Genomic DNA, 21,512 nt, shown 5'->3' on the forward strand with positions numbered 1-21,512 from the left:
GAGAGAAGTGTTCAATATTTCGCTACCAACTATGATTTTTAAATAGGTTTCTGTTGTTGTTGACATTCTTTTCATATTAAATGTTTCCCTCTATTTCTAGTTCGTTACATTTTTTTTAACACGAATGGGCCTATGTTTAATGAAATGTTTTTTCAGAATTCCTGGAATTCTAACTGGAAATGTTTGTTTTTGAAATGAGAAAAAGAGTGGCATTTCCTGGGCTACTCATCTCTGGCAGGCCCTGAATTCCCAATTCAGTTTGGGCAGCTGTCTGCTCAAGCCTCTTGGTCTCTTAATGCTGCCTCAAGTATGAATTGGTAAATGTGGAAAATTAGCACAGGATGTAGAGCTCCCCTTAGCGTGGCTCCCCTAAAGTCTTTTTCTGTTTGGTTTCCCTCTCATGCCTTCAGATATGGTTTTATTTATTTTTTGACTCAACTAGTCATGCTTAGCAGAAGGATTAACGCAGGTGACTCTCTCATGGCCCGTAGCAGAAATCTGAATTTAATTTTTATTATTAATAACGTAAGAAGTTACTTTCACCTTCACAACTTGTTATTGATGGTTATGTAAATTAAGAATATTGTCAGCTTTGAGAATACCTCTGTAAAGTCTTGTTCATATCTGAGCTGTTAGATTTGAAAAATGTTTCCACAGATTAACTCTAGCCTGGTACATTTCAAGCCTTGTTTCTTTTGCACAATCGACACATTTCTTGGGCTGGGTGCCCCGGACACATTCTTATGATGATCTGACTTCTACCCCTGCACTTTTTCATTATGACTTTGGATAGATCTGCACAGTCGGTGGTAGGAGTATTCTTGGAAGTTATTCCTACTTTGGAACTGTTAGCAAGAATTTAACTGTACATGGAAATAACTGCAAACTACACAGATATATCTCATTAAGTCCAAACAAAATATTTCCCCCACTCAAGTTCTTCTTAGCTAGCTCCCAAAATACTTGTATCCACTCCAAAAACTTATACAAGGAGAAGTATGTTGGAGGGAAGTTGGTGCAGGAGACAGTGCTCTCTCTTTCTCTCTCTCTCTTTTTTTTTTTTAAGGCTGTTATTGTCTTTATTTTGTCCATGAGGGAACTGAAGCACAGATAGGTTAAGAAATGTATACAAGGTCACACGGCAAGAAAGACACTGAGTCAGGATTGAAACCCAATCATTCCGATTTCAAACCTCAAGAGTTCAAATATTCTGCTGTATGGCAGCCCAAGTAATCCATGATGGAAGATGTTCACACCTTAATAGATGTTCAAACTCAGGTTGAGAGCACAAAGGAAGGGTTCAGGAAAAGCTTTATAAAGAAGCCTAGTCTTCATGGTCTTGAAGAATAAGTGGCATTTTGACACACAGTGATGGACGAAGAGGTGTGTAGGGGTAGGAAACTGTCTGAGCAAAGGCAGAGGGCAGAAGAAGGCACCTTGGCGTGTTTGGGAAACAGCAAAAGGAGACAGTACCCTTAATCCATGCATTCCAGTGGGGACAGTACCACCTCATGGATGCAAAAGTCAGTGCAGTGGGGGGGTGAAAAAATCTTACTCTTTTTTAATATATAAAGTATAAATACACACAAACTACATAATATATAGTCCATGGATGGTGTTAAAATTTCTCGGAGGGGTGGGCAAGAAGGAAAAATATGTCTAAACGTCTCATTAAGGGGGCAATATGTCTCAAAAGGCTTGTTGGCAAGGCACTGGTTTTTTAAAATGTTGAGAGGCACCATTTTGATGAGTTAAGGTTACTTTACAAATTTCACCAAGACTTGTGGCCACGTGAACCCATCTCTGAGGCTCCTCTTGGCGGCTTGGGAAAAACCCAAACCAGTGCAGGGCTCTGCAGCCAAAACTTCATCAGCTTCATGGTAAAACCACCACAGGTACATCCTACAGCAGGACCATGAACTGTGAGGGGTCCGTGTAGCTCTTCTTCAGCTACGAGGTCTTCAACTTCAAGTGAATATACACTACACGGTGGATATAAGCCCCTGGATCAAAAGGAACCATAATAACTTCTTTTCAGTGGTACTGCCTTCTATTTCTGCCCTCAAATGCAGGTCGAAGGAAGTTTCTCAAAGGAATGAGCTGGAGGGTGTTCCAAGCCACAGAATGAGAGGAGAGGGGCCACAGCCTCAGCTCAGCCTGCCATCCATCAACCTGCCCAGGAGAACACACTGCTGGCCACTGCTGGCTTAATTACGCAGCTGCTAAAGCACATATGGAAGGCTGGAGGGGACATTAAGGCTGCGGAATTCTATTACCCATAGCACTGAGTTTCCCCACTCTGCACCTTTGCACAAGTATCTCTCGCATCTTCCTCAAATGCTTTATCCCTGTTTCCATAAACATGTTACTATTCTTCAAGATCTCGGTCAGTACTTCTTCTCTTTTATTTTTTTTTTTGCTTTACACGGAGCACAGGCTCCGGACGCGCAGGCTCAGCAGCCATGGCTCACAGGCCCAGCCGCTCCGCGGCATGTGGGTTCTTCCCGGACCAGGGCGCGAACCCGTGTCCCCTGCATCGGCAGGCGGACTCTCAACCACTGCGCCACCAGGGAAGCCCGGTCAGTTCTTTTTCATACCAATCTGGCTTTACTCTCTGACATGGCTCCTATAGTAGTCCTGTGGTCATTCAGCGTTATACAGTTGACCCTTGAACAACACGGGTTTGAAATGTGCGGGTTCACTTATGTGCAAAGTTTTAAGATAAATATATTGGGGAAGTTTTGGGAGATTTTCAACAATTTGAAAAAACTCACAGATAAACCACGTAGCCTAGAAGTACTGAAAAAAATTAAGAAAAATTTAGGTATGTCATGAATGTATAAAATACATGTAGATACTAGTCTATTTTGTCATTTACACCATAAAATATACACAAACTGATTATAAAACGTTAAAATTCATCAAAATTTACAGACGTGACTACAGACCATACATGGTGTCATTCCCAGTTGCGAGAAATGTAAGCAAACGTAAGGATGTAGTATTAGATCATAACTGCACAAAATTAACTGGAGTAAATACTGTCCTTAGGTCATACTTTCCTAGCCACCTCCCACTACTTCAGTGGTGAGCTCCAGCGCAGCAAGTATCTGCTTAAAATGCCCCTGTGATGCAAATCATCCGCACTTGAGCCCGTTCTGTTCTCCTATGCTCAAATCAATTGTGTATCCAGGTTAAAGGAGATCGCTTTGAAACTTCAAACCCACAGAACGATGTCTGTATGAACTGCTGACTATCAGAAGCAATAAGGGAGGGTGGGAGGGAGGCTCAAGAGGGAGGGGATATGGGGACATATGTATGTATATGGCTGATTCACTTTTGTGTACAACAGAAACCAACACAGTATTGTGAAGCAATTATACTCCAGTAAAGATCTATTAAAAAAAAGAACCTGCTACCGTTGTGGTGCTTTTGGAGAAGACGATGGGATAGGGTGCTTAGGTAATAAAGGGGAGGCTACCTGTGTTTTATAACATGGAAGCAGGAACATGCAGGATCAGGGTATGACTGAAAACAAAAGGATGTACATACACGCACCTCAAATTCCTATCCTGTTAGTAGATCTCAGACACAGACTTATTATTATTCCACTCAGATTAAAAAGGAATATTATACTGTCCTCAGCTACATTGAGTTTTAGGAATAATTGTTTTCTGCAACTGAGTGCCCTTCATGGTCATGACACCCATTTTAATTGCATAAAGGATTATAACCAGTAGATCCCAGGAGAGAGTTCTGGGGAGAGACTAACTGAACTTTATGTTTGAATCTGTCCCTGAATTTCAGTTGAAGTTTGCTCAAGGCCTTTTTTGAAAGACACGTTGCTTACGTAGGGAAGAAACTGCCAAGATAGGAGGGAGGAGAAAACTCGTGTTTTAAAAGAAAGGAAAGGGCTCATTTTTCATGGTACAGAACATTTCAACATATATCGAGGGTAGGTTCAATTGGCTTTAAATTGCTACTGGAGAATAGTAAAATATAGCTTACCCTTCTTGCCAATGGGCCCGGTCTTGCCAATATTGCCTTGGTCTCCTACATCACCCAGTTCTCCTTTAATTCCTGAAAAGCAAAGCATGTCATCTTTATATCCTAAGGTTTTATCTTCCCTTTAATGATGTGCCTAGTATATGATATTCACTTGAAGGAAATACTGAAAAGTGCATTCTTCTATCTGTGGTATATAATAAACACCCTGTGCTATATTAACTATTTTAATAGCATTATAATGTACGTATTAAAATTAAAATGTGGGTGAGTGTGACAGTCCTGGGCCTGACGATATTAAAATGCAATATTTCTAAAGAACTACAGCAGAGGATGTTTAATCTAAAGGTCAGGTAAGGAGCTGAGTGAAAAAATTCTTGCAGTTTTTTCTAATTCTGTTCCTCCTGAGATCCACTTTGGCTTCAGTCTGGGATTCTATTTCCTCGCTACTTTAAAACAAATTGGACTAGCTTAGCCATTTTTTCAAAGGGGAGGGAACATACAATCATAAAACCTAGTGATTAAAGAGACATCAGAGATTGTCCCACCAAGTTTTCATCCAAAAAAATATAATCAGGGGTTCCTGAGTGCCTACAAAATTGTTACTAATTTGCATTTTTAATCCATGATTATCTAAAAAATATTTACCAGTTGTAAAGCTATCTAGTTGTGAGAATAATTTTGCAGTTGATTGTACATATTTATACAATAAGAAGAGTTTAAATCAGCATTTCTCAAATTGAAGTCTCAAAATCCTATGAGTCTTTTTCTCTCTTTAGCTTACTGAAGATTTTAAAATCAGTGGTCTAGGGCCACCACCTTGCAGCAGGTGGCAAGGAATAGTTCTAGTGCTTGGAAGACACGCGCTGACACGTCACAATCCAGAAGCTGTATTCTGGCGAGACGGAGTCTTGGCTTGTGAGTAGAACCATTCCCTAAGAGCCTGTGTGTTATATTCTCATTTTCTTTTCTCCTGTTCTTCCCGTATATACCCCACCATTTGCCAAGAGATCTTGGAGAAAAGTGAGTAAATCAATGGATCAGACAGCTGTTTCTGCTCTTGCTTTTCTTCCCCCTCACACACTAAGCCAGCCAGCCAGAGGTGCTTAGCACGGCATCTGAGGGGAGACACAGCGGTGAACATGGCTGTGTTTCTAAAGCTCGGGGTTTCTTAGATATTCCCAGAGACTGCAATTCTCCAGGGCTCCCAGGGTGTTCCTCTCCCACCAGCCCTAAGGATGAAGCTTGAGAAATGTGTTCGAGTCTTGTCGACAGGCAATCTCATAGGAACTCTCTGGTGGCAAGTAAATTCATCTAGGAAACACATCTCATGAATCTCTGGAGCGGAGGGTGTTATGAAAGCTGTAACTTCCAAGGCAAGTCCAGTAGAGAGAGAGCAAAGTGTCAAAGTCATATCATGTTACCTACCTTTCGGCCCCATGCGTCCCACTTTGCCATGCTTTCCCTCCTCTCCTGGATCTCCTTTTTCACCCTCATCTCCTTTAGAAATGGAAAATGAATGAGTGGAGCAGCTCAAATAGTAACATAAGCACAGACGCCCCAGGAAAAGCTGAACATGGTTAGAATCCATCCCTCAGCTCAGTGCTGGCCTTACAACTTCGATTTGATTATGTCTATAGGCCCATGTGAACGGGACACTCAGGGAAAGAGTTAACACTTTTCTTTCACTTCTTCCGTGTTGTTAGAAGAGGTAATCAAGAGGATGTGACCATTGGTTGACCAGCAAGCTAGACCCTGGCAATCAGCGGCTCCTTACCCTCTCCCCTGTCCTTGGAATGTATGTTCCACCCAGTTCCCATAGCCCAAGCCATTTCAAGGATGCAGCCTTGAGACCACCTGGACTGAATACATGCCCGAACCCAGTTAAGGCATCTATATAAACCTTTAAGATTCTGGTGGGTGAGTGCAGAGATCGACTAGTCTTAAGGCCACTCAAGACGAGCCTTGTAACTCCCCTTGCTTATTAAACCTCTCACCTACCAATCTGGAGTGGCCTGTCTCTTTCTTCACCTCCCCTTGCCCTCTGTGTATGGGGTCAGTTTCAGATTTCACCGAGGAAATTCCCAAAATTGCGAACCAACACACATCCAAATCTGTATTTAAAGAATTACACTTATTGGCAAATCCCTGAGAAGTTTGTTTGGCCTGGCAAATCTTTATTCTTGCTGGAGAATCTGGCAAATTCTGGAAGCCTGTGCGTGTATATATATATATATATATATATATCCATGTACATGAATATCTATGCACAATATGTATAAATATATAATACAAATATACATTTATATATTATGTAAATATATATACATTGTATACATATATAATAGATAGATATGTAACCATATGTATAAATTTATAACCCTCTGACTGCATGCTTGAGAACCCCCAAATCATAGGCATGGACCTGGAAGATAAGAGCAGAAGACTAGCTAGGAATGGGGAACAGCTGCAAGGCAGTTCTGTGTGAGCAGTGGCTATTCTAGTCATAGGTGGGTCTAGCTTTAGCAACGTACCCAGTCAGGAAGAACTGAATTAGTGGTTTGATGAAAGGTGTCCCAAACTGTGAATCAGGAATCCTGGATTTTAATGCCATTTTAGTCACTGATGGGTTAAGCAAATTTTCAAAAGTCAGTGACTGAGCTTACTGGCTTTGGAGTGAGGTAGATCTGGAGCTTCTCAGCTCTACCGTTCAGTGTCTGGAGAAAGTCGGCTATGTCACCTCCCTTTATGAGCCTCATTTTCCTTTCCTCTAAACTGAGCTAATAACACCTACTAAAGAAGGCTCTTGAGAAGTTTAAATAAGATATTATGTGTGAAAGACCTGGAACGTTGCTGTACACCTGAGACTTACACAACATTGTTAATCAACTATATTCCAATATAAAATAAAAATTAACAAAAAAAGACCTGGAATATAACTGGTTAGCCATGGTGGCTATCGTTGTTCTTTCCTTTATACTTCAGTTTCCTCATCCTTAATGTAGAGATAACCCCCACCCTCCCTAACTCTCCCAGTTGTATTACGATCAACAAGATAAACATGTGGGGCTTCCCTGGTGGCGCAGCGGTTGAGAGTCCGCCTGCCGATGCAGGGGACACGGGTTCATGCCCCGGTCCGGGAAGATCCCACATGCCGTGGAGCAGCTGGGCCCGTGAGCCATGGCCGCTGAGCCTGCGCGTCCGGAGCCTGTGCTCCGCAACGGGAGAGGCCACGGCAGTGAGAGGCCCGCGTACCGCAAAAAAAAAAAAAAAAAAAAAGATAACCATGTGAATGTGCTTTGAAAATAAAGAGCACAACACACAATATTATTAAGACGAGCTACCTGCCTTATCACCACAGCAATCTCAGGACAGGAAGGCATCCTCGTCATCACCAGTGGAAAGTGGTAGATAACAGACTTCGTAAGACAAAAATGAAATTCCTGGGATTAGATTAGATTAGCTTGGGAGAGAGAATGTTGAGATGTTTGTTCATTTATCCAGAAAAAGCATAACAAGTCATTCTCTACTTTTTTTGGAGAATGAATGTTAATTTTTTATTTTTTTTAGAATGTTAATATTTTAAATGAAATAATATTTTAAATGGAGCAGTTAGATTTCCAGGTTGTGAGATTGGTCAGGCATTGGAACCCTTCACACTCGAAGCTCTAGTATCTCCTTCTGGGGAAGGATTTCAAAAAAGATGCACAGATGATTTGTGTGATCAACCCAGTGGGGTGAACTGGATGAACTAGATGGTGTTTCTCTAGCTAAAGTTATTAGTACATGTTTATCAAGCAGTTATCCTGGGTGCCAGCACTGTGCTAATGTGATCATCACAGCAATTCTAGGAGGTGGAAACAATGACTGCTCCATTTTCTGAATGGAAAAACTGAGACCCACCGAGGTTAAGTTGTTACCCTGTTGTCATAGAGCTTGTGAGTGATACAACTAGGATTCAACAATATGTGTGTCTCTGCCTCTCCAGATCCCTACTAGCAGGTAATTGTTCCTTCTAGTCTAGGATTCTGTGACTCTCAGCAGACTGTGGAGTTTACAGAACTTGGCACTGTGCCACATTTTCAGGGAGAAAAGTGGAGATACAGAAAGTGAGTCTTGTTCCTTTTTAAATAAGATGGATAGTGGGGAGGATGAAACCAGCTCAAGGTCTCAGTGACTTAATTCATAGGGACTGTATCCTTGCGGTAATTTAGTATAAGTCAGACCTGGCTTTGCCACTCATGAGCTGAGGGACCTTGGGAGGTCCTTGACCTTGGGCCTTATTTCACCCGTTTGTACAATGGACAAAATAATACTTTTTTCAGAGAGTTTTTTGTTTTTGTTTTTGTTTTTTTTTTGCGGTACGCGGGCCTCTCACTGCTGTGGCCTCTCCCGTTGCGGAGCACAGGCTCCGGAAGCGCAGGCTCAGCGGCCATGGCTCACGGGCCCAGCTGCTCCGCGGCATGTGGGAACTTCCCGGACCGGGGCACGAACCCGTGTCCCCTGCATCGGCAGGCGGACCCTCAACCACTGCGCCACCAGGGAAGCCCCTTAGCTCCATTTTACAGATGAGAAAATGAGGTCAAAGAGAGGTTCAATAGCTTCCCAAGGTCACACAGCTCGTAAGTAATAAAGCCAGAATTCAAACCAGGGAAAATGCCTTCAAAGCTTTTGTTCTGAACAAGGTGTATGATTGGGAACAAATTTCTGTTTTAACATTTCTGGGTTTGGGGATTGCTGTTCTGCACAACGGGACCAAAGATGCGTGCCCTGCTCACCAAAGGGCAAAATCAAATGCAGGCATGTACGTGGTTTGGTGAATCATAAAACCACACTAATGTGAATTATTGGTGCCATTATTATTTCTTCTCTCCCCCTTCTTAGGAGCTTTCCCATTCATTTGCAAGCAAGTATCTAACTGGAGGTAGCCAGGTGAGTGACTTAGTCATCTGCTGCTCCCTGGTGGTTCCTGATGGAGACCTGGGAGGGTGAAAGCAGGATTCTTCTTCTTCTGACCTGTGTGCCTGAATCCCAGCCTGGTGGTGAGAGGGCTGCTGGCAGCGATGAAGTAAACAACGTGTACCCTTGCCTTCAGCTTGGGTCCCAGCTTCATTTGACCTTTGGGACTTGTTTTAATGAGAACAGAAGAGAGGCGTAGAAGCAGGCTTTGGAAAGGATCTCCCACATGGAGCTCAGTTGTCTGTTACCCTCTTGGCGATATTTCATTGGATTAGTAGGGCAATTGAGACTTACTTTCCTTCTTTTAAAAATAGCCACTTCCATTTTAAAATTAAATGAAAAACTATAAACTGTGATGAACTAATTTCAGTGTTACAAAATTATTTGTTTCAGCCCCTGCCAGGCCACCAGCTTGTTGTGATAATCTCTCCAGCAGAATTCCAGCAGAGCACACAGCTGACCAATTTTTCTTAGGTACAATTTTTTTTCCCCAAAAAGCAAAAACTCTTTTAAAAGGAAATTCTAGTTTGAAATGAAATAGCCGAACCTAGGTCATTATCCCTGCTCAAAGGAAGTAATTATGAAAACTTAGTGAATTGGTTTTGGAAATGCTAAAAAAAATTCACTGGAAGCTGGACTTTTCCCACTGCCAGAATAATCTATGGACTGGGGGCAAGTTGTTAACAATCCTTCTCCTGGTCAGCCTTGGAACTGAGTGATACAGGTGTTATGGTGTGCTTTATCAGTGAGGCCAGGTTCCTACCTAAAATATGTCCTCCCCAACCCTACTTACGCCCTTTTCCCACGTATGCTGATTGCATCTTCATTTTTGGAAATTTTCATAGTTGTATCAATTATCGTCTGGACCTCTCATATATATGAGATACACTAGTAAGGTCATAAAGTGGACCACATCCCAGTACTTTTCCTTCCGCAATCACGACCTCATTATTCCCCAGAAACATAAAAAAGAACAAAATAATGCTATTTGCAGCAAGATGGATGGACCTAGAAATTGTTATACTGAGTGAAGTAAGTCAGACAAAGACAAATATCTTATGATAGCGCTTATATGTGAAATCTAAAAGAAAATGGTACAAATGAACTTATTTACAAAACAGCAATAGAGTCACAGATGTAGAAAACAAACTTATGGTTACCGGGGGAGAAGAGGGGGAGGGATAAATTGGGAGATGGGATTGACAGGTACACGCTACTGTATATAAAATAGATAACTAATAAGGACCTACTGTAGAGCACAGGGAACTCTACTCAATTCTCTGTAATGGCCTATATGGGAAAAGAATCTTAAAAAAGAGAGGATATATATGTGTAACTGATTCACTTTGCTGTACACCTGAAAGTAACACAACATTGTAAATCAACTCTACTCCAATACAAATTTGTTTTAAAAAAGAAAAAGAAAACTTTTAAGGCCTTACTGGGACCTGCTATTGTTTGCCTTTCCTCTATTCACCCAGCTTACCAGTCCCTCTGTGCCTCTACCTACCTGCCCATATGCCCTGGATCCCTTCAACTCAGTCACACTCACAAGGCTCACCCTAAGGGAAAAGGAGTGCACTGCACTGGAGAAAAGAGCTCTGGAGAAAGTCATTTCATTTCTCTGAGTCTCAGTTTCATCCGTAAAATGGAGGAAAACTTCCTTACGTCAAGGGATTGTCGGGGACTAAAGGAGACAGTGCGTGAGAGGTGTGCAGCCCAGTGTCCGGTGTTTAACTCATCTATTCTTGTTTTAATGAGAACAGAATGGAGGTACAAAAATGATGATGATGATGACGATGAAAGGTCATCTCTTTTGAACCTATCTCAATCCTTATTTTAAAATCATTACTTACTTTTTTATTTGACTAGGCGTTTTTTTTACTCATCACTATGAAGATTTTCACGCAAAGATAGCTAAGTAAATATACACCCATTAAAGATACTGAGGTATCTGTAACAATGAACAAGTTGTCATTGCTTCATCTCTTTATTTTTACTGATTTTTTTAAAGTAAATTATAACCAATATTTGTCAAAGACTTCAGCAAGTGTCTCTAGAAGGTAAGAACATTCTCCTATGTAAACGAAATATCATTACATCGATCTTACTTTTTAGTGGGCTGCGGGGATTTGTGTTTTGTGTTTTCATTTATCTGGAGCCCATATGCTGTGCTGCATATAATCTAATGAAAAACAGGCGAGCACTTAGGAAGAGGAGAAGACATTCAGAGGAGTAAACCGAAGTTCTCTGAAGACAAATCATGACAAATAATTTCATTTTCTCTTCTGAAAGGACTACTAAGAAACTGCCATGACCAGAGTGATTGGAAGAAGACAAATTTCCACTGGTCTTTCACAGAAGACAGCAGTTCCTGGGAAGCTGGGGTGATATATTGATGAAGCCCACAGGTTCCACTCTTACATATCCGGAGTTCAAGTCCTAATTATATCACTTTCCAGCTTTGTGAACTTAGGGGTAATATTTAACCTTCCAAAGTTTCTGTTTTATCTGTAATTGGAAATGACTAGAGTACCTACATGTTTAGTCTCCCATATTGAGGGTTGTTTCCTTACTCTGAGACACATAGTACTTTGATTCATTTTAATAGCTTTGGGATGGTAATTGCGGGAAGAGGAAAACATCACTAATAAGGTTTCTCACTTCCTTTATTCCCTGTCTAGTCTTACTTGTACAGCTCCTGTTCATTGCCTGAAAGTGGGATTCTTTAACTGTCTAAATAGTCCTATACCCTAGAACTGGCACCCATCACTTGGTTATTGGGAGCCAATAGGAAAATATTATATTTAGATATATATTTTAAATTTTTTTAAGGAGAAGATTATCTTTAATTTAAAACCAGGTATGGCTTACTGATCCCCCAAAGATAGCACTGGGTACACAGTGTCGAGAGACTACAGATCCACAGTGACATTTTATCACAGCATCTTTCTTTCTTTGAGACTCTGAGGGGCAATTTTCTTCATATTTCTTTTAATGAATACATAAAAGTTGAGCAAGCAAGCATGATTTCTAAGTGAAAAATTGCTTGTAAACATTGTGTTTGGCATCTTCATGGCCGTGAGGTAGCTTATCTGTTGATATCTTGCTTAAGAACAATAAACAACAGTAAGGCTTCCCTGGTGGTGCAGTGGTTGAGAGTCTGCCTGCCGATGCAGGGGACACGGGTTCGTGCCCCGGTCCGGGAAGATCCCACATGCCGCGGAGCGGCTGGGCCCATGAGCCATGGCCGCTGAGCCTGCGCGCCCAGAGCCTGTGCTCCGCAATGGGAGAGGCCACAACAGTGAGAGGCCCACGTACCGCAAAAATAAATAAATAAATAAACAACAGTATGTTTCTCCATGATTAGTAAAAATACGGTGGTAGCACATAGGTCCTCTAAGAGATTTTTCTGAGATTCTTCCCTAACATTACCTCACCTGGTTATGATGAATGTGCGTGAAATAAGACCATTCTAAACAGTTAACGCTTTTCGTACCTTTTCCACATTTAACGTGTTCGCAAAACACTGTTTATTCCTGTTCACAGTAGGGATATGTTTACCAAAGAACCACGTTCATCTTAGTCCATAGCAAACTTCATGTCTTTAAGGAGGAAAGCTGTCCCAGGGAGAATCTTACATGGAAGGTGACAGCTTTTAACCAAGGTGAAATTTTCAAGGGGCTCAGCCTTCAGAACCATTAAGTCTATTCAAACTGAATGAGTGACAGGACTGTCATTCAAGTTTCCTCCAGAAGCTTGGTGCAATGCACTGGAGTTTTATAGTCTGTTATGGGCTGAATTGTATCTTCTCCCCAAAATCCATATGTTGAAGCCCTACCCCAGCACTTCAGAATGGAACTATATTTGGAGATAAGGCCTTTAAATAGGTGGTTAAGTTAAATTGTGGCTTTTAGGGCAGTTTTAATCCAATCTGACCGGTGTCCTTACGTGAAGAGGAAGTTTGGACACACAAAGGAACATGAGGGATGCGTGCACACATCCCTGAAAAGGCCATGTAAGGACACAGTGAGAAGACAGCCAACTGCAAGCCAAGGAGAGAGGTCTTGGCTAAGAGAGACCAAATCTGCCAACTCTTTGACCTTGGACTTCCAGTCTCCAGAACTGTAAGACAATAAACTTCTGTTGTTTAAGCCCCCCAGTTTGTGATATTTTGTTATGGCAGCCCTAGCAGACGGAATCATAGTCACAGAGATCTAGGTGCAAATCCTAAATCTCCACTTAACAGCTCTTTAATCTTATCCTAAATAATTATCCCCTCTGCTTCAATTTTCTACCCTGGAAAATTAAGATAGTTACAGGTGTCTCATGGAGTTACTGTAATATTAAATAATACTATGGATGGCAAAATTTATAGAAGAGTCCCTTGCACTGAGGGGACTCATTAATCCACAAAATCTGTAACTTTCACCTACCTGGGAGCTTCTACCTGTGCTTCTGGTAACGGCCCCACAACTTGCCATAGGAAACAATACTAGCTTATTCTCGATCCACGTAGTTTGAACCTTCTCCACAGTAACTGGTTCAGCAGTGGACATGTGGCCCAATGAGAGCCAACAAATTTCAATTGGTAGATAAGTCTCCTCAATAACTCAGACAGTTATGAATTTCAAGACAGAGACTTGCTCTTTCTGCAGGGGTTGCAGAGAGGATAGACTATTACTGAAGTATCTGAATCTATTTTAGCACCACAAAATAAGACCGTTCTTTAAAATGAAGTCATTATAGGGGAAAAGAGAACCAAGGTGTTTTTGATTCTGAACACATCACTTGAGCCTGGATATAGCTCTGCCTGAAACCCTCCCTTTACATGAGTCTATAAATTCCTCTTCTCTCTTTTGTTTGTTTGTATGATTAACCAGTTTAAGTTGGATTTGGTTTTGTTTCTTTCACTTGCAAACACAAGTTTCCTTACTATTATAACTACTAGACACTGATCAGGATCTTCTCATGAGGAGATCAAGACTTCAGGAGAGAATGGGCAAGTAAACATAATTACTGTGATAGATGCTGGAAGAGTAGCAGTTATGGGAACATAAAGGAGAAAACATCTAACTCTGCCTGCTCACACCTAAAACTCTCCTCTATTCTTTCTCCAGAAGAAGTAAACAAGATCCCTTTCATTGGGCTCCACCAGAATAAACTATATCTCAAGGTAAGTGCAGAAGAAAATAACCTAAAATACAAATTTGTCAATATATTAGGGCAGGTTGATACTAAAACGTTCTCGTCAATAAAATTCATGTGGATTTTTATCTTTTGTCCAATTCCATGCACCCTGTAGGTCCAGCTAATGTGTCACCTCCTCTACCCAAGAGTCTTCTCAGCATCTGCCCCCATCTCCCTCTTTAGCAGTCTGGATTAATCTCATTCTCTGAAGGTAATTCCCCTCAGATTTCATAGCATACACCACATTGTGTCATAGGTGATGGGACGCGTTGGCGATGATATATTATTTTCTTTGTATCCCTAGTACTTGGCACAGGGTCTCAGATGCAATATGTGCTTTCTCAATAAAGGTTTCAAAGTAAAAGGAATAACATTCTTAAAAACAAGATGGATGAATGTGAGGTTAATGAAAATACAGTCAAATTAGTTACTAATTGATTGAAATGTCAGTCTTAATAATGGCTGATTAATGAATTGACTTCAGCTTGCTGGGGGGAGTCTATGGGAAAGGCTTATAATCTAGTAAGGCAGCCCAGGCAAATACAGACAGTCCCTGATTTATGATGGTCTGACGTACCAATTTTTTGACTTTACAGTGATGCAAAAGTGATATGCATTCAGTAGAAACTGTACTTCAACTTTGGAATTTTGCTCTTTTCCTAGGCTAGCGATCTGCAATATGATACTTTCTCTTGATGCTGGGCGGTGGCAGTGAGCTGCAGTTCCCAGTCAGTCATGCAATCATGAGGGTAAACAATCAATATGACAACCATCTGTACCCAGACAACCGTTCTGTTTTTCACTTTCAGTACAGTAGTTAATAAATTACATGAGATATCCAACACTTTATTTTTAAAAAGATAATTTTGCCCAACTGTAGGCTAATGTAAGTGTTCTGAGCACGTCTAAGGCAGGCTAGGCTAAGCTACGGTGTTCCCTAGGTTAGGTGTATTAAATGCACTTTCAACTATGATATTTTCCACTTAGGAAGCGTTTATCAGGATGCAACTGCATTGTAAGTTGAGTAAGATCTGTACACCAATATCTGTCTCTACTGTTCCCTCCACTTCATATTTTTGTTTCCTCTTCTGATTTACCCATCTTCCAGTATCAGTGCCATGCTCCAATCCCCCAGGCTCCAATCTCCCAGGCTCCAATGCCCCAGGCTCCAATCCCCCAGGCTCCAATGCCCCAGGCTCCAATCCCCCAGGCTCAACACCCAAACTGGCTTTGACCCTTTCCTCCTTCCTAACTCCCACCTTGATTCTTATTTTTTCTCACGTCCATCCTTTCTTTTTCCTTCCATCTCTACTGCCATTGTTTTACCTCTTCCTGTCCTTATACACTAACCCGTGTTCCTTGCAGGTGAGCCCTAAATGGTCTTCATGGTGTTTTTATTCACTGGTGGTTCCAAGGGCCTAGAATCGTGTCTGTTGTATACATAGTTGTTGAAATCCTGGTTTCTTTGGATCTGAACTTCACTTTTTCAAACCACCTTGCAAACTAATCTGTATAAAATCACATTTTCATTATAAAACTGCCCCATTCAAAACATTTCAGCAGTTCCTCTGTGTTTCTAGGCCAAGTCCAAACTAATTAGTCTAGTGTTTGGGCTTTCACAGACTGGTATCAATGGAACTTTCTGGCATTATTTTCTGACATTGACCTGCATAACTTTCTATTCCTGCCCGACTTGTCTATTCATTGTTCATTAAAATGTCTTTCAATGTCTGCTCCCATTGAAAGGCACGTGGTTTTCTCTCTGTTTGAAATTCATCTCCTCAGGGGAAAAACTTATAAAATAAAAGACATATATGACCATATGAGAAATTAAAGGTCTTTATATGACGAAAGATGCCACATAAATATATAAAGTTTATCAACAAAAATATGAGAGACAAGGAAAAAGTCAAACACTGACTTAAAAAAAATGATTAATATTTTTAATGTACAAAAAGTTTTTGCAAACTGCTTTGCTAGAAAAGACAACAAATGAAATTAAAAGGTAATCTAAAAATATAAACAGTAAATGATGGATAAGATGCCCAGACTCACTATTAGTCACAAAAAGATATATGTGTAAATGTCAATGTCATATTTTTCCATCATATTTAGTAATAATTATAAAAGATTAATGGCATCTGAAGTTGCCATAGCTACAGAAAGCACTCAGTCATTGCTTTTGGCAACATAAACTGCTACAACATTTCTACAAAATAATCTGTCAATCATGATTAAAATAAAAAACCCACATACTCTACTTTACCTTAGCAAACCTATTTTATGGGATTTAACTGTAAGAACAAATGTATACATGAGAATGTTTGCTTGTAGTGACAAAAAAAAACCCAAAACATAAACAATCTGAAAGTTTATCATCCTGAGACTGATGAAAATATGAGGAATATTGTGCAACTACTAAAAATAATGAGAAAGATCTCTGAATAAGGAGTGAGCTCCAGGTTCTATTATGTAAAGAATGCCTCTTAGAGAGTCATATGCATATGATCCCATTTAGAAGAAAGAACAAATGAACAGAACAAATATAGAGAAAAGTGTTAATAACAAGCTATTAATGATGGTTACAGGAGAGATTTGGATCTGTAAAGGGCAGCGTCACAGTGAAAAGAGAGATCATTAGCTTTTTCTTTATATATCCTTATTTTGTACACATTTATACATGCTATGTGTTACGACAAGCCTGAATTACTTTTATGATTTAAAAAATAAATCATAAATAATATAAAAGAACTGTGGCCCTTTCCTCCTTCTATAAATCGTACCAATGAGTCGTGTCTCAAATTAAATTCTAAATTATCTGAATTTACTGGTAGAATTATTTCCTTGGTAATTCACCATCTGGCTCCTTGTTACTACTTTCTGATTGCTGCCTTGAAGTATTATTTAAAAATGCATTGTTACTTAACTTCAGAATGTAAGTTCCTTGTGATAAGGGCAGACATTCTACACTTTGTTCTCAACAGCTGTTCAAACTTCACAATGTGCTCACTCATTCATTCCTTGGACAAATATTTACTGAATTTCTACCAGCTACCAAGTTCTGTGCTGGACCCTAGGGATACAACATTAGCTTGGACAAGACATGACCTAAGCCGAAAAGTTTGGTGGGAAGGAGGCACCAAGCAAGGTCTTGTAAATGTCATGAATGTTCTGAAAGGGAAGTTACTGCCTGTTTTGTTGGCTTCTAACAAGGTGAGCCTTTGGAAAGATCAATGATGTAGGGGTAAGGAGACTAGGCTTTTACTCATCTCTACTGCTGTCTCCTCCGATGACAAGATTACATATCAAATAAGAAAATAAAATGGAAGTGCTTTTTCAATATTAATATGCTAAACAAATGCAAGGAAATACAAAATGTAAGGAGATATGTATATTGTGACTAATTTATCACAATAATAATAATATCAACGTCAATAATGATAACATCTAATGTTTATCGGGTGCTTAATATGGCCCTAGCTGGGCTGTTAATATGCATGGCATGTTGTCAGCCAATCCCTTTACTGTGCCCCATCCATTCCAGGGACCCATAAACTTCATTCCCCCTTCACCTCACTCCTGTGTAACCTAGCAAAGAAAAGTGAGAATTTCAAGAATCCTGCAATCCTTCCTACTTGAATTACAAAGCACCCACTCTTTGTTTTCAGGCTTATTTTGTTTAAAAAGAATTCCTACTTGGAACCTGCAAGTCTTTTGCAGTCACTGCATGTCCGAGTAACAGGGAGGAAAAAAACAAAAAATAAAACACAACTAACATTATCCTTAATGAAAAATACAACATTAAGTTTTGTGGGGCAGGTTTTCTTCTGCCTGAACATATCATTCATTATTCAAACGCATTCACAGCCAAGTGAGCAGAAACAAATGCAAAGAGGAGGGATCCCATCCATCTAGGACTGAGTGCTGTGTTGCTGCAATGCAATGCAGTAGTTAAGAACAGGGCATCTGGGATCAGGCGCTCACTGGCTGTGAGATTTTGCAACTACTTCAACTCTTTCAGCCTCAGTTTCCTCATTAGTAAATCAGAAGAGTGAAACATCTTCCCCAGGGTGCCGTGGGGAGGAGTAAATGTGATGATACATGTGAAGGGCCGAACGGTGCCTGGAATGCAGTGATCGCTCAGCAAATATGACATTATGACGGTATCACCCAATCGGCCCCCAGAGCTTCTAGCCACTAGAAATTAGAGGGATACATATTTTGTAATAACCTATAAGGGAAAAGAATATGAAAAAAATATAGATGTATATCTTGGATATATATACACACATATATATGCATATATATGTATACCTGAAACTAACACAACATTGTAAATGAACTATACTTCAATTAAAAAATCAAGAAAATAAAGAGAAACCCCCCTAAAAAAAAAAAAAGAAAGAAAGAAAAAGAAAAAGAAATTAGAGGGATAAGAAGAGGCCAAGGGGAAGCGATGCAGCTTTTAGCTCACACCTTGGCTGTGCGGGTCTCCCACGCCCTGGCCGATATATATTTTTGCTTCCAGAGATTTGTGCTTCTGGCATTGAAATGTTTACAGTACTCTATAGATGTGACATATAATATTCTGTCTAAATTTTCTTTCAGTACAAAGTGGGGCAGAAACAAATTTAAAGAAAAAGAGTAGTGTTGTTATTAAGCGTAAGTCGTAACTGCTATTATATAAACGAATATCCTGGTCCATGTATATCCCAACTATCTGTGAGAAAGGCAGTCCTCCCTGCTATCACTAAATAAGACAAAATATAAAAACTAAGAGTCGAGGCTACAGGTCATGTGATTAGTTTTTATTAAGGAAAAATGCCTAAAAAGTATTTATGATGTGTCTATTTTCAACTGCCTATTGGACTTTTCCATCTGGACGTTCATAGGTGGCTCAAACACAGTTTGGAACTCATTATAATCTGCCATTTTGCTTCTGAAATCTCTCTACTACACCCTCTCCCGACAGCCTTAATGCATCCCTTGTTTTTAATTCATGTTCCACCAAGAGCTTCTCACATCCTTCAGTCTATCATCACCCCTTCCAAGAGATTTATCTGCCTGAAAAACAAATTTAATTACATCATTCTCCTACTCAAAAACTTCCATTGGCTACTCTGGTTTAAACGATCATTTGGCTGCTCAGACCTGATAAATACAACTTCTACAGAAGAGCTATGAAACCTGGAAAAAAAAAAAGAGAGAAAGAAGAAAAAAGAAAACCCAAGGTACAATGAAGATTAGGTTAACAAAGCATAAGGAAGCATATGAATATTTACATAGAAGCCACTGGAGCTGGGATAGGGAAAATAATTCTGTCTTCTACCTTATTAAAAGATCCATCCTATTTAGCTAAAAGGAGGTAGAACGAAACTTAGTTCCTCTTCCCCTGGACACCCCTGCTCCAAGACGAGGTCTCTACTGACAAGAAAGTTGAGTCAGTAACTTTGTTACATGAGTGATGTTTTTTGACATGGCAGAGTACTGCGCCCTAACCTCATTCCAAAAGGTAAGACAGAGAGGGATATAGGAGGACAGGCAGTGGAATGATGCATTTTGGTAGTTTCAGTTCCCAGTAATAAAACTTTTTAGGAAGGCACAGGAACACCTTGGGAGCTGTGAATGCTGGAGGTTTTAGTTTTGCATACGCTCATTTGTTCAGAGTTAAAATGTTAGTCAATCAGAAAGAGGGAGCAGGAAAAAGTTCCATGTTAGTATTGTTGGGCAACATTAAAATAATACCAACGTGGTATTGCTTTCCTTGATCATCAGGAGATGATAGATATAGATATAGATACAGATATTGTTGATTAAAAAATATGTACAACCTAAAAGTTGAGAGTTAGGTTTTATTTGGCAGACAAACTGAGGACTTCAAGCCCTGGAGGCAGCATCTCAGGTAACCCTGAGAAAACTGTTCCCGGGAGGCGAAGGGGGAGCTAGGATATAGAGGAGTTTTGCAACAAAGGGCAGGTAGTTGGAACAAAAGATTACTATTTATGAAACAAAACTAGATATCTCAAGTTTAGGAATTTAGTGCTTTTCTATGTATGGGAAGATGCAAGAGTCTGGGCTCACAGAAATCATTCCTTTGATATGCACCTCAGCTCTCTGGGGCCAGTATCCTGTGTTTTCACACTTGAGTTTCCTCAGGGCTCACCGATGGGAGTGGCTGCAGTCTGATGGTTGCTGAATGGCAGGTATTCTTTCCTTCCTGTGTTCCCTCAGGGCTCACCAGCTGGCCTTTGGAGGTGGCTGCAATCTGTAATCGCTGATAACTGTGACATCCTTTGTTTACTGATATGACAGGCAATATTTTATTTCTCAATATAGATATAGATACCTACGTATATGTTAATCAAAAATTGCCCATTTTAATAAAAATATAATGTCCCCTTAGGAGTACTCTAATCTAGGAAGGCAGGTCATAGCCCTTGCCTTTGTACACTCTAGGTGAGCCTTATTTCAGTGTATTTGGTCTGTGCCTATGGGCTAGTACTGGCTTTTCCCCAAGATCATTGGTGGCATTGTCCAGCCTTGCTCTGCAAGTGCTAGGGCAACACTGATAAAACAGTTCCAGAGACGCTCCCTTGTGGTATATCGAAGTCTCCCAGTCTCTTTGGGGACTTTCATTTTGGTCTGGAGCACATTGTCACACTTGCTGCCAACTTCCCATTGGACATACGGGCCTCTTCCTTTTGGTTGTCCTGTCATTTGGTCACTCAGCATGTGGTCTGATGAGAGAGAGATGACATTGTCATAGCTACTGGCTCTGAATATCAAAATCTTTTTCTAAATATTTGTTCATCTCAGGCCAGGCAGAACAACACCATGTAAAGTATTTTTGACTGCAACCAGTATTGTAATGTCTTACACATACACCCATCCCTGGGTGATATGTTACATAAATGACCTTCAGAGGGGTCACAAACAAGAGTACTGTGCTTTAGTTTCCTTCTCTTTAAATAGGGATAATGATTCCTATAATACGTCAGTGGAGCTAAAGTGAAATAATGGATAAACCCTTTGTAAATTTTAAAGACTCGTATTTATACGATCGATTTCACAGATACAAGTATTGTCAAGAGACCTGAAAGGATGCTTCCAGAGTTTTCAAAGCAAGAACAGTCACGATAAACAATTTGAAAACAATTAAATTATTCAGATGCTACTTGACTTGAGTCTCTGAGTGTCAGATTGTAACTGCATATATTTATAATTCTTTTATCAAAGAGCAGAGGAAGCTGTAAAATATAACTGAAAGAATTTTGGAAAATTATAGAATATTGCAGATCATATAGCAGATCCTATAGCAGATCCTATAGCAGATGCTATAGCAGTGTGAAAACCCGACA

At 40.2% G+C, this 21,512-nt stretch overlaps 1 protein-coding gene across 6 annotated transcripts in view; it reads right to left on the reverse strand.

Annotated features, from left to right (window-relative positions):
* Positions 1–21,512, reverse strand: part of COLEC10 (collectin subfamily member 10) — a 451,965-nt gene that overhangs the window by 10,713 nt on the left and 419,740 nt on the right. For all 6 annotated transcript variants that reach the window (XM_079901499.1, XM_079901501.1, XM_079901496.1 and 3 more), the window contains 2 exons: positions 5,434–5,505; positions 4,009–4,080 (listed from right to left, as the gene is read on the reverse strand). In XM_079901499.1, the coding sequence (XP_079757625.1) occupies positions 4,009–4,080; positions 5,434–5,505 (144 nt within the window). The remainder of the gene's footprint in view (positions 1–4,008; positions 4,081–5,433; positions 5,506–21,512) is intronic.

This window comes from Stenella coeruleoalba, assembly GCF_951394435.1.
Source record: "Stenella coeruleoalba genome assembly, chromosome: 17".
Classification (NCBI taxonomy): Eukaryota; Metazoa; Chordata; class Mammalia; order Artiodactyla; family Delphinidae; genus Stenella; species Stenella coeruleoalba.